Source organism: Antennarius striatus, chromosome 17 (genome assembly GCF_040054535.1).
Source record: "Antennarius striatus isolate MH-2024 chromosome 17, ASM4005453v1, whole genome shotgun sequence".
Lineage (NCBI taxonomy): Eukaryota > Metazoa > Chordata > Actinopteri > Lophiiformes > Antennariidae > Antennarius > Antennarius striatus.
Genome location: NC_090792.1, coordinates 14,047,491 through 14,070,552, shown reverse-complemented (window position 1 = coordinate 14,070,552; position 23,062 = coordinate 14,047,491). Strand labels below are relative to the sequence as shown.

The 23,062-nt window shown below is 39.8% G+C and overlaps 1 protein-coding gene across 2 annotated transcripts in view; it reads left to right on the top strand.

Moving 5' to 3' along the window:
- pacrg (PARK2 co-regulated) overlaps window positions 1-23,062 on the top strand; it is a 122,511-nt gene that overhangs the window by 9,287 nt on the left and 90,162 nt on the right. For both annotated transcript variants that reach the window (XM_068338016.1, XM_068338015.1), the window contains exon 2: window positions 8,215-8,349. In XM_068338016.1, coding sequence (XP_068194117.1) covers window positions 8,215-8,349 — 135 coding nt within the window. The remainder of the gene's footprint in view (window positions 1-8,214; window positions 8,350-23,062) is intronic.

Here is a 23,062-nt window from a genome sequence, read left to right as displayed (position 1 = left end):
CATTTCAATCCAAGGAGGGTTCTCAAAGCCTGCCTTTATGAGAGGTAATTAGGGGGTAGAGGAAGGATATTGGAGATTAAATATAATTCAGCGAGCACAGGATGATGTAGCACAGCTTAAATAGATGTGTGCTCATTTTATGATTGAAGATGAGGGTTTTTTGGCTTTGCTGAACTTTGTAGGTCACGTTAAACTTAAGTCTTAACAATAAAGACTGATGGAATGTTTTTAGTCATTGGTTTGGTGTGGTCTGTTTTTTTGTTTTATAGATATTGACATCAACTGTGAGCTATTAACAATGAGACTAAAGACCTACTGACTATTATTGCAGCATTCACTCACTTCATAATTGCTTATCTCATTTTAACAGGCTCTAGGATTTTGGTCATTGTTTTGGGACAGACGTGGCTGATAGATTTCTGTCCAATCCCAATTTTCCCCTTCCCGCCCTAAGACTTTGTTGTGTGTGTTTTCAGGTAGGATGGTGTGTCCAGTTTCTTTAGCGTATCAAAGAGTAAGTGGCCATCTATCCTTTGATCCACTAAATTTATCCCGCGAAAGATTCCGTTCTCTTTCGCGTAGTAAAGATGTAGTGCGAGTGTGCTTACGATTTTTGTGTCTCTTTTCATACTTGATCATTGTTTAATTGTTTATGTGACTTTTATATAATTAATTATGCACAGACAAAGTATGCATGTCTGTTGGTTGATGAAATTATGTTAGGGGTTTGGGGCTTTTTTACAATACTGGAATAGAATAAAATTGTTTTAGTTATTTTAAATGGGGAAATGCTGTTTGACTTACAAGCTCAGTCACAAAACAGACTACACTCGTATCTTGAGGTACTAATATAATGGTTTTTACATGTCGTTTGTATTAGTACAAATAAACACTCCCTCCATCTGCTCCTCAGCTGGCCCACCTGTCAAATTTTAGAATTCTGCACGGCCCATCAGTCAAAGAGTTACCCCACCCCTGGTCAAGATGCTTTTTCCTTTTCCCAATGATGTATAGAGGAATGGATTGTAGGTCTAAGATGAAGACATAAATGATTTTCATACAAATCCTGTTCACTGAACAGATGCTCAGGGTGGTTTACACAAAGTCATACGGGCATGTCTTTGCCTTAGCTTGTATTTGTTTGTTTGCTTTGTGGCTATGAGCATGTGTGTGCCTCCCTGTGGCTAACTAAAATTGTCTCCTCTGTGTCTGACAGATCTGCTTTAGCATGCACAACTTGAGATCTGAAGTTGTTTTTTTAACATGGGATGAAAATTCTTCCTCTTTCCAAGTCAACCAGAAGGGTGTTAGAGCATTATCCTCGAAGGAGTTCTCAGTAATGGGCCTTTTTTTACATGTATGTAAATCTCATACAATTTCATGTTAAAATCTCTGCTGGGCGCTTCCCTTAGTGTAGTCAAAAAAATTTAGATGAATAGAATATTTTAGGTTCCATTCAGGTAAGATAAAAATTTTTTATGTGTTTTGTCACTTTTGGCATATGCTGAGTTATGTAGACTGTGTGCATTGGGAATCTAAGTGCAAGGATATAGCCTTCTGTGTGTTTTCCATCATTTTAATTTATGTAAAGGTCAAATTTCAGACTATTCCAGGCTTTGTTCTCTGCGCTGTTTCTGTGTAAGCAAAACTCCAGCATCATTTTTAACAGATGGTCCCACAGGTTTCAAGACTGATTTCCAGGAACAAAAGTCAGAGTGGGCACGATAAGACCAACCACCATGGGTTTGTTTCCTAATGCATGCTAATCACCTAGATAATGTTAAACAATATTTCCCAATCACAGCACCTGAATCTTTTGCCATGTTCAAACTGGTTTATCTACTTATGAGATTGTGTGTGAGACTCATTGTATGTATTTTTGGGCAGAGGGGGGGTGATGAAGGCAGACCTGCTTCCTCCTTTTCCATCACTGTGTCTGTCTGTGGAGAAATCAATGGTCTCCTACCGCTCTGTGTGTGTCCTCCTGCTATTCTATCTCCTGTGGGCTGGTTGCTGCCAACTCAAACTTTTGACAGCTCCAAGTGACGTTGTTGTGAAGTGAATCATGAATACATTCATCAGCTGATTTTTCTCACCAACTGCTGATCTCCATGCATGGTTCCAGCCTGCTTACCAATATCAGCAACGCTCCAATGTGACTGTTTTTACTTTTAGTCTACAGAATGGGGTGTTTCTTTAACAACTGAAAAGAAAGAAAGTTTGGTTTCAGCTTTTAAACGAGTCATGCATCTATTCTCATCTGTGACCAGATGAGAATAGATGCATGAATAACTAGTCTGAAACAAAGAGTGTCTTTACTGACTTCAAGAACCTTAATATTCTCGAGGCGGTTATCAGTCTGACATAAATTTAAAGTAGTTATAAGGATTTTTATAGACTTATTTGATGAATAAAATTAGAAGGATGGGTACGTTTGTCTTTTTTATCAGCATTAGAAGCAATTGCTGCAAATCAGATATGTAGTTCTTCTTTTGTGTGTCATTCATTTCATTGCTCAGTGCAGTGTTTTAATACATTCAGGTGTCATCACTTACCGGAGCTGTAAAGGCAGAGCATCAGATCATTGTGCGACCCACTCCCTTAGCAGTGGTACCTTTGCTGACTCACAGATAACATCGTATAAAAATTAACATTCAAATAAATTACAAATTTATTTGTGTAATTTAATGGACACAACGAGCCGCTATAACCAGAAGTAAGACCTGGAATGTCTTCTTTTACTTTGAGCCATCTGCTCAACTGTGGTTTGGAGGTGTGGATCACCTCCAAGTTTTTCATGCCTCCTGGATGATGTGTGGACCTCACAGAAAAGATGAAAAATACCGGCGGCACCCTCACTCCTTCTGTTAACCTCATTCTACCTTCCTCCATTACCTTGCTCATGCACACTTACATTGCTATCTTCACGCTCTCGTCTCAGTCTTTCTTTCACATTCCATTAACATCTTCCCATGTCTCTGCTGTTCTTTTAAGTGATGGGGTTAAACTAGACGAGACAGAAAACAGTGGGACACAATGCTCCAAACTTCTTTTTGATCCTCTTTAAAGTTATTCCTCTTGCACACAGTCCAATAGTAGGTTGCTGTCACCCGTTTCATCCTTGTGGCGTTTGTAGTCACACAAGATGTGAAGTATTGCCTTTGCCAAGCGGTGTCGTCATTTTTCATTATAAACATCCCTGTCCTTGTGCTTGTGTGTGCGTGGCTTAGTTGATGCAAAACCCTCTGACACAGTAACAACTGTAAAGCGCACCTCTACGGTCCTGTGAGCTCTGAACAAAAGAGACTCTGTTACCTTTCATCAGTCTGTGGTTTCCCTCTCCAGTGAGAGCTCTTTATTCATTTGTTCTCATCCGACTTCTCTCAGATCAAGGATAATTTCTGTTCATAATGAAATTCGCTCCCAGACTGATTGCACTCTTGCTGTTAGGTCACCAGACAATAATGGAGTGCTGCACAAATATTACATTTTTATTCTTTTGAAACAAGGCAGACTCTTGCTAAACAAATAAGTAAGGAAAAATGTGATTGTTTGACCATATACCAGAGTTTCAGGCTAAATACCTCCATTATGCTCTTTTTTCTTGTGTTCATTTAGATGCATTTTATGATAACGCGTGCATCTCCAGCCAGCTTACATTGCTGCTGGCTAGCGGTCAAGTAGTAGGCAGAAAATAACCTGTACATAGACGGCCTTTTTTCGCCTGTGGCCTGATGTGAAAGCTGACCTTATCAAGAGAGACTTGGCCTGTTTAGTCCATCCTCTTGGACTCACCCACCCTACTCCCTTCCTCAGGAAAGACATCCCTTTCTATGGACCTAGATTTCAATAAACTGAGAAAAGCAGAAAAATGAATAAAGACTGAGGCAGCGAGGATGCAAACAGATGAGTTTCCTTTTCACTGTTACAGTAAGCAGATGATGCAACAGCACCATTGTTCCACTAACAAATGCAGTGTAACAAAATGCAATTTTGCCTTGACAAATAAGAGGCAGAAGGTTGAGAGGAGATGGATAAAAATGAAGAGGGAGATTATCACGGACCTTATTTGAGGAAATGCAGCAGTGATGGCAATGTAGGCTTGGCAATAAATTGACAGCCTCTCAACAGACATCTGTCAGCGATTGTTTTGGGGTGGTGGTATGGAGACAGAAGACAGAGAGTGAGAGAGAGAAGGAGAGAGAGAGCATTGGAGCTGGAGCTGGAGGCCCAGGCTCGGTGATGGATCACCTACATGCTGCAGCAGCCCCGGCACGCTGAACTCACCCTCAGAATTGATGAGCCACACCTCTTGTTTCCCCATCTCCCTCTTGTTGTCATATCTATTACTCCTCCATCACCCTCCTCCATTCTCCATCCTCTTGATTTCATTGCTCTGTTCTTCCTCATTTCATTTTTTTCAGTCTACTCTATTTGTCTTTCTCTGTTCTAACTCACTTTCTACGTTTTACCCCCATTTCTTCACTCTCTCTCTTAATTTCTGTTTTTCCATTTTTTTTTCTGCACCTCATACCTTTTGGATATTCTGCTCTGTGCATCAGATTGGGTGGGAGAGCCATATCAATAAGGTTAGAGGGAGCATCTCTGTTTTTCGCGGTGACACCTTTATAAATGACAGGAGCTCTAAGCCCTGCTGGTGCTCAATCACCTCTGCGGGGGCTTGCCGATGGGGAGCTCAGCGTGTGTAGGTGTGAGAGAGTACGAGTGCATGCATGCCACATGTTGGTGTGTTATTGCCTCTCTGGGTCTTGCAGCAGTCGGGTTTACGGTGGAGCTAGTTGGACTGGACAACAGTATTAGGGAGGAAACAGATCTGGAGGCAGAGTAAAGGCGAAGGAGAGAAATGACAGCCCAGAGCTCAGCGGAACAGTACTGCCTTGTTATGACTCCCTGATGTGTGCACCAGGGGCAAACAAAACAGACACTTCCTCCCTTTATTGCCTTACACCACCTCCATCTCTGCTCTGTAGTCTGTCGCCTCTCAGGCTTGCTTTATGGCCTCCACTGAGGTGTGTGATGTTATCTGCTTGTATAGGTCTATGCTATAGTCTCTTTTTCACTGTCAGTGTTTGTGTTTATGCCAGTGTTTTAAAACAGGGGTGAATTTTTGATCACACAGGGAGGGTGTGCTGCACTGCATGCCGCCGCTTCCACCACATATAAGAACAAAACCACCTCTGCGTCTACTCTCACCAACAAACATTGGCAGATTAGCGGATTATAGGATGACGATTCAGATATGTTTTGTAGATGAGGGGAGCCAAAAAGGATTTGATGCACGACAGAATCAGCAGCAGTGGAAACTGAGTTAACACAATTGCGTGCTCACACATACAAGATTGAATTTAGGGACGTTATTGTGCACAACATGGATGTGAATTGTGTTCCCTAGTCAATGCAGCTTCTCAGCACGTTACAGAACAGAAGACAGTAATTGTATGTGTTATGCTGCTCTAAAATTAAACAAGTTAGATTTTTTTTATATAAATGGTAAGAGTACCACAGGCAGATTATCCATAAACTGCTAGGAAAGCTGCTATCTGTAGTGGAGAGATAGGCTTCTGTATTGGACTGACTAGGGTTCATGCATACCCTCAAGAAATGATTCCAGTGTGCATGGATGCATGTATATTTTCCTTGTATTTTGATTCCATCTATTAGTGTTTGTTGCTTGCCAGTGAAGGCGACAGTAGAGAAAACAAGAGATAGGTGTGGTGCTTGCCGCATCCATGAATGCTGTCCGTAAAGTGACTGCAGTGTCATCATTCCCGGCCATAAAAGCTGCTCAGCCAGTCAAAGCAGTCTGGGTTCATTCTCTCCTTGCTGCCCAGTCTGAGGTATTTTTAGCCTTCTTGTGCGGTGTGGCTCAACTGCTGTCGTAGCTACCTGGTTAAGAGGGCTTTATCACTTCTGCAGGCTGGAGCAACCCCGATCTTGCAGGCTTTACAGCTTCCTCTTTTCACAGTCAGGGCTGCAAAACATCATTTAGTATGGGAAAAAGAATTAACAGGGGGGAATATTGCATATGATCTCAATTAAATAATATAAGGGATTCTATTCTTGTGCCAATTTTTACTTTGTGCTCGGTGTGATAAGACAGACACATTGTTCTACAGAGGCAAACTGACACTTCACTATTTATGACAGTAAGTAAAACAAATAAAACAATTAACTGATTAAATTCAAATGCAGGAAAAGAAAAAATAGAAGGAATCTCTTTTCGAGAATATGACATAGCTTTAGGACAGTGAATGAACAAATCTAGTTCCTGCACACCATTCAACACTCCGCAGTTCTATTGATAAATAAAAGAACTGAAATAAAAGACAGCAGCATCTGTATAAATTCAAATTTGTTGTGATGAATTTAGATATTACTAGCTCCTTTTGTTGTGTTTTGCATGCATTGGTACTCAGACATTTTGCTATGCAGTCTTTTACCTCCAGGTATGCAAACCTGCGCCGGTTAATTAACCATAATATTATTCAGTATTCCCTATATGACAGACAAATGCTCCAAACAGATTCATTTGAAATGACTGTGCTGCAATCTCATGGTGCATTAGAGCTGTTTGAATGCAGAGAGTGTTTGGAGACACTCAAGAGTCCCTCTTAATAGTTTTCCTCTGCTCTTCTTCCTCTTGGGCCTGACTATATCGGCACCAGTTACACCCTGTTACACATATAAATAAAAAATATTACTTTACTCCGTGGTGGGAGTTTTAGTTACATTTGTAACTCTGGCCTTTTTTGTTTATTCCTGATGCTAGATAAGAAGAAAATGCACTTGCTGCTTTAGTAGCATCGTTATAATACTCTTAAACCTTAAGAAATCTGGTAGCACACCAATCATGTGCAGGCCTGCCAAAGATAACACATCCCAGTCTTAACGCTGCTCAGCCTGTGGGCTGCTGTGGCGAAATGCTGTTACTCAGTTGGTGGTAATCTGAGGATTAATGACAGCAACTCATCTGCCAGTCATGCAGTCGTCCGACACAGATGGCAGGGAATGCACACAAGGGACACAGACATGGAAGAGATTCACTGCAACATTCTGTCATTCATCCATTAGAAAATGCTGTGTTTTCAATCAAATAAAGCCAAAGTGTTCAAGTTCCACGAGTGGCTCCCAATTAGATTATGTCACCAGCAGGTTTTATTTTCAACATTTCAGTCGCTTCCATAATGGTGGGTGACTGTATCTGTGTTGGTTCTCTGAATCCTGCAAAAAATAAATAAATAAATTGTGTTTTAAATTAAAATGATATGAATGGAATTGTGGAGGTTCTCAATCAACCACATTATGTTACATCTGGTCCAGAACTGAAGAAACATCTTGGATGACAGGCGAAACATCTTCAGGATTTTCCTGTAAGTTCAGAGGACTTTATTTCAACACAGAGATCAGCTCTACAAAGACGTACTGACCCACATCTTCCCTCCCTTGTGGAAATTGTTTATTGGTTTTATATAATTGTGAAAAATTCTGAAATCAATGTATGTATTATCAATTTTGAAGAATATAAAAAAGAAAAGACCTGCACCAAAATTTGCCAGGTTTTTATTTTAGTCATGGTGAGAAAATAGAACTATACTAAAGAAACTGATAGAATTTTCTGTTTGCTCCATCCATCTATAATCTTACTTGCAAGGAATGTTAACAATTACATAATCATTTTTTTGTCGAAATATTTGCTCTTTCTTTTGAATTTTAATGATTTGTTCATTTATTGCCTCTAAATGCCTCCAAAACAGCAGCAGATACTGTTGCTGATGTGATCGGCATCCCATTGACTTTCAGTGGCCACACTAATGAATTCATATTCAGTTTGGAGGCAGAGAAAAGACGATCCTAACAATGCCTTTTGCACTGCCTCTGGCTATTTAACCAACTCACACACACACACACACACACACACACACACACACACACACACACACACACACACACACACACACACACACACACACACACACACACACACACACGCTATCTGCACTTTTCCCTCTTCAGGAGAGCTGTCACGTGAGTCTCCTGGAATTATCTCAAGGAAAAGGCAGTTGAAGAAATTTAATTCTTTGAGAAGAAAACAGTCATTTCTGATTTATATATGGCTTTCACTTGCAGTGTTTGTTTTCATCTGTCTTTTTTCTGTATTTTCCCATTTTTTTCTTGCCATTCATGTCTGACCAGGTGGCGGGTCCTCCGGCTGCAGGTGCTTTTCGGGAGCGACCTTCCAAAGCAACCAACTTTCGCAAGTTCTACGAACGTGGAGACTTTCCAATGGCATTGATGCATGACAGCAAAGGAAACCGCATTGCCTGGAAGGTAGGAATGGTGCCCTTTGATAACCATAGCCTTTTCTTTCACATGTACTATTAATAAAAGGCCCTCTGTGCTAGATTTGCCATCAGGGGTTGTGTTGTCTGTGCTCTCAGTACCCTGATATAACCTTTAGGAACAAAGCTACAGCTGCAGTTAACTGTTGGGACCTCATTAAAAGCTTGCAAAGCAAGAAAATAAAAGCTGAAAAAATCTACACAAACAAACATCAGTCACTCACATTCACTCTAGGCGATCCTTATACCTAACGTATGAATTCGTCCTTGCTGTCAAATACCCGTGGTGAATTTAAAGACCTGATAGTCGCTAGACAAATGTAATTCATCATCATCATTATCAAGTTGCTTGATGCTGATGATGACAGTTTCTCCCGTCGTCACAGGTCCAGTGTGGGCTGTTATCCTGTAGGAGGCAGTGCAGATTAGCTCACTTGAAGGCCCCACCTGCCTCATAGCGCCGGTTGCAGCATCTATCAATCACAAGCTCTATATAAACTCAGGGCAGTTGACAGTAAAACGCGGGGAGTATTTGTATATGCATTTGTGTCTGTCCTCTACGTGTGTGTGTATTTCAACACACAGGTCTTCACAGAGCCATTAGGCTCCTGACTGCCACAGTGTTTGTGGGATGGATGCCTTCTTCTAATCACCATGTTGCTTTTTTTCTCGTTCCAGTTCCCATTATGCTGCTAGCTATTCTATAACTTCACCATACAGCAACCCCCTCATAATGACTTTTATTCATAGTAAGCAATGACAAATGAATCAAACAAATTTCCCCTTTTCTCTCTTTCTCCCACTTCAAAGAGAAAAGGGTAGGTGTGTGGGTGATCAAGTGTGCGTCTGTCTTCAGGTGGAAATATTCAGAACATTCTCTCTGACTCTCCATGAAATATTTAGGCTAAATATTTGCCTTGACAAAATATAATGTTTCTTTTAGGCTCCACTACTTGAAATCAGTCAGCAAATGGGATAATGTCTATGAAAGGGTGGTACACTTATTAATTTTCCTTTCATATTTGCACCTTTGCTGATCATTTTAAAAAATCCTCCGCCAAAGGGGAGTGTATATCTCAACCCTTTTGTGATTCTCTGATACAGCCCAAATAGAGATATGTTTTTTTCTACATGATTTTCATTTTGTTAAAATAAGTCTTTTCTCAGCCTTTTGTGTTTTTAAAGCGGTCCAGTAGAGATGTTAGGTACTTTGCGTGTACCTTGGTTGTATGAGTTTATATGTGGGTGCAGTGTAACAGAGAGTATAACCATGAGGGGGATGCCGTATGTTTGTACTAAGACGCCCTCAGGGCACAGGTTCAAGACTGGAGCTCAGGATCAGTCCCAGTCTGAGAGCTCAGCCCCCTAGCAAATAGAAGTCTGGGGAAAATAGGAAAGAGTCCTTTGGAAAGAAAAATAAATGGTGTGTTGATCTAGTTTGTTGGTTGAGTGCTCGAGCATACGATGCTTGCATGTGTGTGTACATGCAAACATTGCATTAGTGTGTTAGTTTGACGGCCTGCTTTGATAAGCATTTGTATTCAAATTGGGAATTTTCCCTATGATAGCGGTTTTTGTACATGTTTGTGCAGCAGCTAATAGAGGCATCATTAGAATAAACATCTCATGTTAAGTCTTGATGTCCTGATTCTGAGTGAATACTAAATGCTCCAGGTTCTCCTGGAAATGAGTTGAATTGACTGTCTTGAAAATGACAATGAGGAGATGCTAGCATGTAGCTTTAAATAGCCTCTGATGTCTTTTGTCAACGTATCTTATAAATTGTTAGCAAAAGTAATTTATTTAATCAAGGGAAACCGCTAGTATCTTTATAAACTGTGAAATTTAAAACCAACATTCATCCATACCTCAGTTTAGATGGGCCTCCTTATCAATTTGACTGGCTTCATCTTCTGATTTAACAGTTACCACCCATCATGCTGCATATTGACCATAAATTTTTTTAGATGGCATTAAAATGTGTGCCGCTATTGCCTTATAAATAAAATTTATTTAGCATTAAAAAAAATTAATTAAACCAAATTATGTGTCTTTTATTCAAGAGATTTCTTTAGAATGTAGAGCATATGTCACACATAAATCCAAAATTTGCATTTGATGTTTGTTTGTTTTTACATTGCTGTTAATTAGCTTTACATAAGCAAAATTAAACAGATGTAATTATTTGACAAAACAAACAAACAAAACAGCTACAAATCGTTGACCTTGTCTTGATATATTAAACAACTTCAGCAGCACTCATTCATCAATCATTAGTGATAATCAGAAATTCGGGGCTGATGTTATTGGATTTATATCTCCTACATCCTGTAGACAGGGACACATTAATTATTAGTATACAATAAAGATAAATACTATGGAAAAAATAATGACATCAATTAGACTGTGATATGTGTTGCAACTTAAGTCACATTTGTATTAAAAAACTAAAAGCAATGGAATTTTTGCAGTAAAATTTTTATCTTTACATTTATTCTGTCTTTGAACAATTCTTCCATCTTCCAGGCTACTTTGGTAAAGATACAAAAAATATTAAACTCATGCAAGCCAAATTACAGTTCCTGTTCTGGACATACTGAATATATATAAAAGAAAGTTCTGTAATTTTTTCCTCTAAATTTGTAATGCAAAAAAATATTTCAGTCCAAGACCTGAAAGGAAAGGGAAATGTAATAATTTTCTCTTTAAGACTGAACTGGACTGAACTGAACAATCCCTCCAGACTTCACTGACATCACATATCCAAACTTACATGCACATGTGCATTTACATCCACATCTACAGGAGAAATTGACATTGTCCTTTCAAGTGAAAAATAAATGTAAACATGCAAAAATATGTTGTCTATATTGCACAACAATATGAAATATACAAAAGTAACAACTAAAATTGTCTTTCCACATACAGAAAAAAATTGACACCGTTCTCTAAAACGTATTGATAAGTAACCGTGTTTCTGCCCACTTCCAAACCTGTTTACCCTCCCCTGAAAATGTGGTGACATTTCTGTAAAGAAAGAGCTTCTGAACGAAAGAGAGAAGCTTTCTCTCCAAGGTTTAAGTTGTCAAAATGACCTCAGAAGTGTCGATTGGCTTTGAGCTTATTCCTTACTTCATACTTCTGTGGCTCAGTTTCTGCAAAGTGATATTCTTTAATTTCAAACTGTTGTTGAATACAGTATTTGACTTTGACTGCTGTATTTGACTGGTTGCATTGTGCCTCTTAAAACTTTTGATAAAAAAGTTAAAAATAGACTGGCTATCTGTTCCACATTATATGAAGAGCCTTTGTGGTCCAGCTAGAAGCCTCTTGTGGTTTACATTCGACCCGTGGGGCGCTATCTGGCGCCTCCTGCTCTGGATTAAGAGGAAGAACGTATAGTACGAACGTGGTCTAAATAACAACAATTGTTGGTCAAGGGACATATAGCTCTCTGAATGTGTATGAGTGCGTCTGGACTTGTGTGTTGGTGTAAGTGTTCCGTTATATATAGTGTATGTTTGAGCCTATATGTACAGAGAAAATGCAAGTGTGCTAAATGTCAAGGGCAAGTTGAAAGAGGAAAGGTTGTATCTGAAAGGTAATTTGGCTCTCCAGAGGTAAAAAGCCTCAGCTGTAATGGCGCGCTCAGGTAAAAGCTTTACACGTATGGGGAACATGTGCTGCAGATAGATAAGAGGAGAGCAAGTTCCCATCCCTGTCTATGTCTATTTGTAATCCTGTGTGGTTGTGTGTGCTTTTCTGTGTGTATGTTTGTGCGTGTATTTGGGCCCCGCAATAAAGTAGAAGCCAAAGGCCTGGAACAGCTCCGTAATCTACTGTGATCCCCGGTACCAAAAAAGGAGAGATAGCGAGAGAGAGGGAGACAAAAAAAAGAGGGGAGGAGAGAGACAGAGGCAGACAGAGAGGAGGGAGAGAAAGAGAGAGGCAGCTCCACAGGGACTCAGCAATCAGGAGACATGGCAGCCGCTTGGCTCTCAGTTATAATAGATGAGTCGAGGTCTTTTTGCATTCCCTGTGGGTCTCGGTTTGGCTCTCCCATCTCTACCCTCTGCTGTGTTGTGCAGGACTGCAGCCACGCATCATGATACACATCCTCCTCACATGTAGAACACACACTGCCTTAACAGCTGTGTTTATTTCATTTAATTGATCAGCCATCCGCTTCATCTTGTCCCTTGATCCTATGTTCTTCTGTGTGTCTCCTGGATGCCTCAGATTGTTGTTTTGTCCTCTTTACAAATCCTACCTGTCTGCTTCTGCCGGCTTCTATTCTTCCACGCCCCCCCCCCCCCCTCCACCCCTCCATAGATCATGTATTTTATCTTTTCCCCTTTGTCCTTTTACCGGTTATGTCTCGGGGCAGAAGGTAAAGCCATTTTATAAAAATATCAATGCAAACCTGATTTCTGCCCACCCGCTGTCACTACACAAGACTCGGTCGGCAGAGGGGGCGCATAGATGGGGGTGGGGGGACAATCAATTAATCTGATCAAGCGCTTTAGGAAATGGAGAGCGTAAGCGCTCCTAGGGGATGGATATCCATCTCCCTGGGATGATTGAATTACGCACAGAGTGAGAGTTGGAGAAGAGGGAGGGCTGGAGAAATGAGGAGGTTAGGGTGACCGAGGATGAGAGAGCGGGTGCTTTGGAGACGCGGTGGGAGTAAGTGCTGGTGGTATGAGAGGATGAAAGATTGAGAGCCAGGGAATGAAAAAGAGCAAAAGCGAAAGAGTGTGGTGAAAGAGAGATGAGGTCATTGCAGGAACATCAATGGAGAGGAGCCCTATTTTTCTGAGTCCCTTCTCCCCATCTAACAATTTACATTGTCACACCTTATGGCTGATAACCCCCTCTTTTGACAGCTATATTACATGGCAAGGGTACATCATTTTGCTTTAGAGTTAATTCGCAGCTGCTCTTGACAAAACCTCATTTATTTTATTCTGTAATGTCTTACAGTATGCAAACGTTCCAGTAGTATAGGAAGGACTTTGGCCCGTAGTAGAAATATGACTTTGTTGTCACAATCTAAACTGAATATGTTATAGGAGTATAGGCCAAAGAAATATAAAAACAGAAAACTGAAAGATCAGGTATGGCATAGTAATAATAGGTTTACAAGAGATTGTTACTGTAGTGAAAAATCATTGTTTTTCAGTAGTCACTCTGCTACCTACTAACTTACCAACCAACCAACCAACCAACCATTAATTAGCAAGGCAAATAATTATTTTTAAATACCAAAAAGTGTGCCTGAGAGAGAATCTGATATTTTTTTCTCCACAACCTGAAAACACTGTAGCTTCAGTCCAATTAATGATCAGATGGAGAAAATGTTTTCCTGGTTTTGCCACCGATGTCCCACAAAATGGCTTTACCACAACAAGAAACCCCAAAATATGAAACACATGCATCACCCAGATTATTCCCGTTTCCAGATTATTCTGGCTGCAGTGTTCTGAACGTAAAAATATGCTGGTACAGCTGGCACATCTCTTACCTGAGACACGCTCACTGCGCATGTAGCTCAATGTCTCTGTACCCAAGATTCCTCAAAGTAAATTATGCTCTATAAAAAAATCTTGTGGATTATTCACGGTAAATGAGAACCAAGAGACTTTTCCATTTCTACGAATCAAAAATAGTTGTAGCATGACAGGTTAGGTTACAGTTGTCTGGTGTGTGTCTGAGTGTTGATGTTGAATTGATCATGTAGTCCCAGTTATGAGCCTGCAATAACTGGGCCTGCAAATCTAAAAATAAAGATTCACCACCTTAAATGGGCGCCAGCGTTTTTCATAATATTGCATGTGAAAAACATAGAAGCTAGGAGAGTCGACATCTGTGGGTATAGAAATAGTCTCAAGGGTCCATGTCTCTTAAGATTTTGTTTCTTTGTATAGATCTGATAGTTACGTGTGTTTAAAATATGATCACACACGTCCATCATTCTAAATTATAGAATGATGGACCAGGACTTGAAGTTCGAATTACTACTTTCCTCTTTTATAAAGAAATAAGAAGTAGCTGAAAGAATGACTTCCTAAAATAATGCTGTACTGTAGAACAGCAAATCTGCTAGTTTCCATAGAAAGCAGCCACCTGAGGTGTTTTTGTCCTCTTTTTCTTTGGAAGATTTCTATGATGAGACACCTGCAAAGCAGATTCAGAATTCAGAAGGACTATATACCAAATATATATCGTATTTGGCCCGGAAATGCCATGGAATCCCGTAGAAGTACTTGACGACCGTGGATGGACGGATGGATGGAGTGCATATTTCACCCTTTTTATTGTACCATCTAAAAAGTAGCTTAGCTTCATTTGAACTTGAATGGGTTAGTTGTTTTGGTTGCACCAGCCAACGATAGGAAAATGATCGAATTTTATTTGTATCTTAGAACTTTATTAGTCGTACCTGAACACGAAAGTAAATTCACTCAATGGCATTTGGAACATACATTTTTTGGAAGCTGGAACAAGTACAGGAGATTGGTGAAGCAGAAAGAAGTATGTATTCCAATAATTTGAGGTCTTTAGGCACACTAGAAGAACATTTTTATGAAAATATATTATGCACGAGATGCAAAAAAATGTTTTGAAGATACAGCTAGCCAAAGGTACATTACCATTGTACTTTCACAACATCTGTTTCACAGATATGCCTCACCAAGTGAGCTTTTCCATTGTTTTTTAAGTTGCACAATATGGTGCAACATATTGCATAGAAATGCACCACTCTATTCAGATGCCACACTCTTGCAGAAAATAGCCTATTCTTCTTTGGTCGAATGCAAGCCATTCTTTCTTTCCCAGCCTATGTGAATTTCTTGTCTGCTGTGAGTACTTGAGCTTTGTTGGGGAACCTTTGAATAGAGAGAATAAAATGGGGTTAACCATGCGTTTTCTATGGCTACATGGCTGAAAGCTGGATACTCTGGGGGGATAGTTTTATGTCATAAGGAAAAAGATGAAACACAATAAGAAGGGAGAATATGAACAAGCTCCCCTGGGCTTTTCTGTGAGAGGAGAAAGAGAGAAAAAGGAGGGAGGTCAGATTAGAGAAGTGGAAAAACCACCAAGCATTCTTGCTGAAAGAAGAAAGATGAGAAGAGGAGGATGAGTGGAAGAAGGCGGTGGAAAGAAAAGGCTTCCAACAAACAACACTGGCTAACCATCAAGGCCTATATGGGCTGCCTCCCTGGAGGGAGACAATTGTCAAACGACTGCTGGGAAGGAACCCGATGAGCAGCGCCACAGCAATGTTGCTGGTGTGACTGCAAGAGTGGCAGGGCAGTTGTAATGGATGCATCCAGCAGAGAGAGCTTGACTGCGGTTCTTGAACTGATACACCGCCTGCCACCATCAGCCATTATGCATAGTAGAGGAACACCACACGAAACTGATGATGGTTGGATTAGCCTGTGGGCCTTCTATTCCTGCTATGGTATGCAAAAGATAATTGCAAAAAATTGATTTCTGAGAGAAAATGGAGAATCACTGAAGAATCTTTTATTTTTGAAAATGACCCACAACGTAAATCATTATAAAACTTATATAGTTATGAAACAAAGTGACCCGGCTCCTGTTGCGGCTCAGATCCTGTTCATGTCTGGTATTAGAATTTATCCTGGGTGGTCAAATCTCATAAAAATTAGTTTAATTCTGAAATGAGTTGAAAAAGTGTGATGAAAGCGCCGCTAAATTTTGGCAGGTAAGACTCAGTTTAGACAAGAAAACAGTCTGGTACAACCTGTGACAACTTGACACATTTTATTAGAAAAGAATAAGCTGATATTTTGCATTTGCTACTGCATCAGAGAGAGTAAGAATACACAAATGGTGTAGAAACTGACAAGGCTGTTCAGCAAAGTCTATAAAATTACTCCTCACTCAGCAGCTCTCAAAATTATGCATTTTTGTGGGAGAGTCTGGGTATGTATTGGTTATAAGTTCAATGGTGAAATCAGTTGAAACACTGTGTTAACAAACATCTGCTGTTTACCTTGGTAGGCTGGAGACGGCAAACGTATAATTAGCATCAGAGTAAACCAAATAGAAATCAGACAGCCTGTAATCAATTTTGCCTGTTGCTGTGGTTTCTTCTCAGATTGCAGACCATGCCGGATAAATAAGTGATACTACAACACTGGAAGGATGTGCACACATACTGTTTATAGAATATGGTCATATGTGACCAAGATCACCTATGAATGGGATTTGAGTGATCTGATACCAAATGCATCCTCAATGAAGACCTGGTACATTTATAACCATTCTTAAATCTTGCGACCTTATCGTTGTAGACATATATTAATATATCCTCTGGCCAGAGCTTCAGTTTTATGCAAAGAAATTCAAAATATTGTAATAATGCCAATGTCCATCAATGTATCTTTTTTACGCCAGTGGTATTAGCTTGTCTACTGGGTTATTGATGAAACAAGCAACTAAGCAAAGGACCAAGCATCCTAGCAACCAAGGATGGATCAAGTGAATCAAGTTGAGTTGACCCTTAAAAAACGACAGGTTCTTGCCAAAAAACTTTCCATGCTTGGAATGGAAACATGGAAAATTACGTCTCAGTATGCTTTGTTATCTTGATCTTTCACCATGAAGTCTATTACCACGCGGGCCTTTGCTTCCATCCCACTGTTACATCCTGTGCTGGTCTCCAAGCGCATACCATCCCTCTGGAGATCAACTACTGTCTTGTGAAGCTGAGATGACCTCTAACCTCAGCTGGAACCATTCACAGCTGACTCCCCTGTGCAGATGGTGACTAAAATAACACACGCATTCACACATAGGAAAACACAAGAGTGTGATTCCTTGTAGGAAGATGAAAATATCTGGTAGTGGAAAAAGTGAGAGCCAAGTGACTATCGGCCTCCAGCTTTACCATGTGGTATATTGGAGTCAAGATTTGGAAAATTGAAATTCTACCTTTTTCTTATGTGTTACATCTCATAAATTCAGTACATTCCATCTTAAAAGGAAGAAGAAAAATTAGGAGTAGCTCAGGAGTAGTGGCGGTTCCCTGCCATTTTTTTTTTAATCACACACTTAATAAGCAAATATCCGTGATATGATAATGATCTACTTTTATACCTTTTTATATTGTGAACTATACTTCTGCATTAAACTAATTGCAATCTTTCTATTATAGCTGTTAAATTTGTTGCTGGACCTGTCTGTGTCATTGTTCCAAAGTCCCTTTCTCCTTGGGATAAATTTTGTTGGGATTTGGCATGATATCAATGGAACTGACTTGACTTGAAATCACAGTGAAGCACAGGAAGAATTTTGTGGAAGAGGCAGGGTTGCTACCAAATTAGACATAGACAGAGAACAAGCCAGAGAGGGATGTGGCTTGTATCCCAAGGCTACAAATAATGTCCCTGAATGCAGCACCTGTCCAGTCAGCCCCTCCCTTCCACAAAATAAGCCAAGGATCAATTGATTGGCAGTCGTATTTGCCGCTGGGTTCCAACTAAAGATGGAGCCTTTAATTAACTTAATGGACCGACTGCAGCTGTGTGCGAACCAATGACGAGGAATGGAAACAGATAGTGGAGACTGGGGATGAAAGCTAGTATAAAGAATAAAGTGGGCTTAACTGCACATCACCTTTACTGCCAGTCAGGATGGACACAACAGACCGAAAAAGGAGAAGTTTAGAAAAAGTGGGATGCTGTCCTGTTCCTTGCATCCTATACCAGTCTTAATTCTGGTCGACAAGTGCTATTTACTTTACCAATTATCCTTTATTTTCAGAGACTTGCTGCATTTTTGCCTATCATTTTCTGATACAGATCAACCACCAGCAGAGTTTGGGGTCTGTTGGTCTCAGTGGGACATGTCTGGTAGCCTCATAGACGTCTTTATATCAACAATCACTCCCGAAGTACTGAATTCCAGCCAGCCACACCCTGTCTTTGCAGCGCTGACTGTCCTCCTCTATCTACCCACCCAGAAACATTCTAATTCCTATCCACTCATCCATAATGTCAAAGGTTAATTGGTTTGGAAATGATTCCACTCATTCTGACCATTAATGCTGTTATCATGCTTTTATTTGAAAAGAAAGAAAAACTACCCCCCTCATGCACTTAAGCCTTATTTAAAATAAAGGGGAAAAATCCAATTTAATCTTTTTTTCTTACTCTGGCCCAGGCTTGTCCCCACAAGTCTTTTCTTTTAAATTATGGCAGAATTTCATTACCTTGAAAGCTTTTCTGCCCCCTCCCTTTGCTCCCCTCCCTGTCGCCAATACTTTGAATGAATCAGGACTAATGTCTTTCTTGTAACCTCAAGGTCGGAATATTTGGATCCATGGAAGTGCTCAAGGGTCCCTGTGATTAATGCACTGTACAAAGTACCTTGAAAAAATGCGGTGGCTGATGACTGCACAGAGTGATCAGTTGTACACACACACGCACACGCACACGCACACACAAATATGCAGACACACGACTGCATCTGCTGGAGGTAGTTGTGGTTAGAGGTGCCCCTGTCAGTGCCCTTGATGTAGATCATGGGAGATATTCATATTCAAATAGGGTTACCTAGAGGCTGACTCTCAATTCCCCCAAACACTGCCATACATTGCTTCGTTTCCCAAGGAGTTTTTCTTTTTTTTTGCTTTTCTCTCTTCAATATGTTACATCTTTACTTACACAAGCTTTATTGGACACAACCTGGTTATCGTTTCCCTCAGAGCTGCTTAAAGAGTGATGGATTTTCATCGGTGCGTATCATCCCCATTACAAAGTCAAAGTGCTCTGCATTGCAGCAATATCAGTTGTCATTTACTTATTAGTATAGAACACCAGGAAATTAATGAATTACCTCTAAATGTCAAGGAGAGATACCCCCCTCTTGTATCCACAATAAAACAAACAGTGGCTGAATAGTACTATGGTCCTGATGCTTTTTGCTGACACAGCAGCTATGTCTGATAAATGTCTGATGCAGAGGTCCTCGTAATGGGTGATGTGCATGCTGTCCACGCCCTATTGATCAGATACACAGAGGCCTCTGTATTGAAGTTGTTAGCAGAGCTGCAGATGCTATCTGCACATTTGTAAATTATTTACATTCAGTTCCACAGAACTGATCAATAGTTAATTGAGGTAGGAGCTGTTAGAGACAAAAACTTGCAAACTAAGTGACACAGTTTTAAAATTCAGCCAGGATTATTTTCATACATTGAGGTGTACAAGTATTATATGGTGTTGTATTTCAAATGGAAGAAAGCAGTACTATACATCAAATGGTAGTCTTCGATCTCTTACAGCAGTAATAATCCTAATTGGTAATGTATTAAGGTAAAGGAAATCACTGGTCTTTTGATTGAAGTGTCCTTTATAGTAGCAAGTAGATGCTTCTAAAATTGGTTTCTAAAAATAATTGATAGTAATCAACAGGTCCACACATGGCAAAAGGAAAACTACAGCTAGTGTACAGTTGCAGTGAGCAGTTTTATTGATAATAAAAAATGTGTAAGGGCTTAAGGAAAAACAGTTTATTGTTAAAATAAAATATGCCATTTGGAACACATGACAGACATTGAGAAGAGGTGTAGAGTACTTCATTGTCATCCATAGTTGACAAAATTGCAGCAATCATAGGTAAGCTGTTCCTGAAACACCCTCTCTGATGATGACACTGAGACTGGATCTCTGTCAAACACAGATGAGTAACTACTTCAGGGATGACTAAAGAAAACGGTACGAAAATATAACAACAGAATGAGTTGAATTCAATTCATTCATGTAACTTAATCAATCAATAAATATGTTGTTCAAATTAAGGTCTTCAGATTATTTAGCTAGTAAAATACTAATTATTGTGTTTTAGTTTACTGATTTCTGTTTACTCCAGAGGAAGCACGTCATCTTGTTGCTGTTAAGACTTACCTGGAAATTTTGAAAAAGCCCATGTCTATGCTGCATCAAAAGAAAAGAATTGACATCACCTCAATCACTGTCGCTAATGCTGACTTTGGCAATAGTGATAGAATTTGTTAAACTCTGACCTCAATCAGATCATTTGAAACAGTGACTTCAGAAAAAAGCTGTTGGTATCAAGCTCCTACTTTCTCAGATGCTAACAGGGAAGGTGTAAAGAAGGCCCCGGTGTATTTAAGTTGTTAGTCCTTCTGTACTGTATATGTGTGAGCTTCTGCGTCGCCCTGAATGACTGAGTGACAGGAACTGATGAATATACAGTATGTATTGTAGCTAGCCTACAGTTTAGTAATCTGCTGGAACACCTCAGGGGATGGGTTGAATGTGCCTAGATCTAACTGTTAATGCCACATGTCACTCAGTGGATTATAAGGAAACATTAATCTCATTGTTTCAATTTCCATTTGCCCATTTGAGCTGTGCATGTACCATTGTTAACTGACAAATGTGGCAATGACTAATCTGCCTGGGTGTTCGACCACCACACCTTGTATTGGTTTTGGTATTCGCTTATCTGGCTTCTGTTTCCAGCCTGTCACTGATAAGAGAAAAAGAGTGGAGGGAGGTGTATGTATGGGGAGCTGGGAAAATAAGAAAAGAGGGAAGTAAGAAAGTGGTTGTAAAATGGTGGCTATCAAAAAAGACATTTTTTATTTGTTTGTTTTTTTCACACTGGTCCAACGCAGCCCAAATGATCCCGGTTGGGTTAAGGTCAGCTGATTGTGAAGGTCAAGTCATCCTTCAGTTTACTTCTTTGTTATATAACCATTATGTTACAGGGAGGTTTGTTTTGGGTGCTGTGCCATTGGCAAATGTTAGGGTTTTGCTCTGAACAAAACTCTTTTTGGTTCTTTAGCTAGGTTGAGAGGTGTATCTTCAATGATGAGACAAATTGCATTCCAAAAAGGATTTACTGAAGAAATTCAGCTGTTAACCAGTTATTGAGGATACAGCGCTGGGCTCTCCAACAGACGCAGCAACAAACCTCTGGAGAAAAGCCCGGAATTGGTTCATTGGCCGTGATCTTTATAGTGTTTGGGTTAGACTTTCCTTGAAGAATGAGCTCACCAGCCACCTGACTCAGCCTCACATGTATCAGTTGAAGTTATCTATGTGCTGTGCTTGTTCTGTACTTTTGTGTTCAGAAAATTATGTGATAGACAAGAAGTAAGTGTTGTGCTATCTGTGTTTGTGTAAGCAGATGTGTTTCGTGGTCATTTCCATGGTTAAACGGAAATTCCCAACACAAACAAGTGATTGGGGAGTTTTGTGGATGTCATTGCAGTGATAATGGCACAATGTGCCTTCGTTTTTGAACAAAACACAAACATTGCCATTTACCAAACACCCTACTCTTTTCCTCATAGTGGGAACCACAAATACTGAATCCATATATGACCCTTATCTGTCCTGAAAGACACAAGCATTAAAAACAGAAGTGTCAGATTTAGGCCTGTCAAAGCACAGTGGCTTCCTGGTTCACCTTCCATTCCATTCTTCATGTTTCTTTGTCTATGCTGGAGAGCATCATGCTTTTCTCTCTTCTCTTGTGTCTTTGCATTGATTTTACTCTGTAGGCCTGATTCAATTTTGTCTCCAAAATTTTGAGGTTGTGTCTACTTGAACTCTGCGAAGTGTTTTTGTAATCCGAGGGGCTGTTCATTTATTTCTCAAGCTAGTAAAATAAGCTTGCGCTCTACAGCAGAGGTAAGTCTTGGTATTCCTATTCTACGAATCTCCTTGTGACAGCTAGTTTCATCATAACACTTACTGGTTTTATGTGGATAAATTCACTGTTCCTCCAGTTTTCCAGAATCATTTACCTGCAAGTCCTGAAGTAATGATGAACTGTTGTTTCTCTTTATTGAATGAGAATTTTTTGATATAGTATGAATGATAAAGGCTATTTACACAGTGTCAACTCCAACGTGTAAGGCTGAGAAACTAATGGAAAATAATCAAAAATTGACATTTAGAAGTTAAAGGTAAAGAAATGTAGGTCATTGTCAGTAAATTCAATCAAAATATTCCCCAGTACTTGCACCAATGAAACGCCTCTGAATATATCATTTTCAGTCATGTGGCTCTGCCCTGTCCAACCAATTCGTTAGTTGCTTGAGGTGCATGCAGATCAGCATAGATGCATACAAAGCTAGCCCTGACTGATTTCAATTAGAGTAGCCCGACCTAAAAAATGTCATGTCAGTTGTTTGAATACAATTTTAATTTGAATAAAAACTTTTATTATGCTAGCTGATCATTTTATTTTGTTGGATTTATCTGCCACACCTTAAAGGCCGCCTGTAAAAATATTGTTTGACGTTAAACTCGGACATGGTGTAAAAAAAATTGGGGACCACTAACATAGAGGAACTCAGTGGGTTTAAATATATAATTTTAAGTCAGTCAAGTATCAGATTTTAAGTAGGAAAGACTAGTGGTTGAAGTAAATATGAATGTTTATCATGTCAAATGATATGTGATACTTAGTATGTTAGAAAGACATGCAGGGAGATTGAGATCAAAGGCAGATGAGGTATACAGTATATCCTCTCTTGGAGTTGAGATGCTGGTGGTAGTGCCCGATGGCCATGGTGAAGCTGATGAATGATGAAGCTGTGATCTTTGAAGACTACAGTGATGGAGATGTGAACTGCGCACGGAGGAGCATGAAAGAACTTGAGGAATGTAAGAGTCATATTTGAA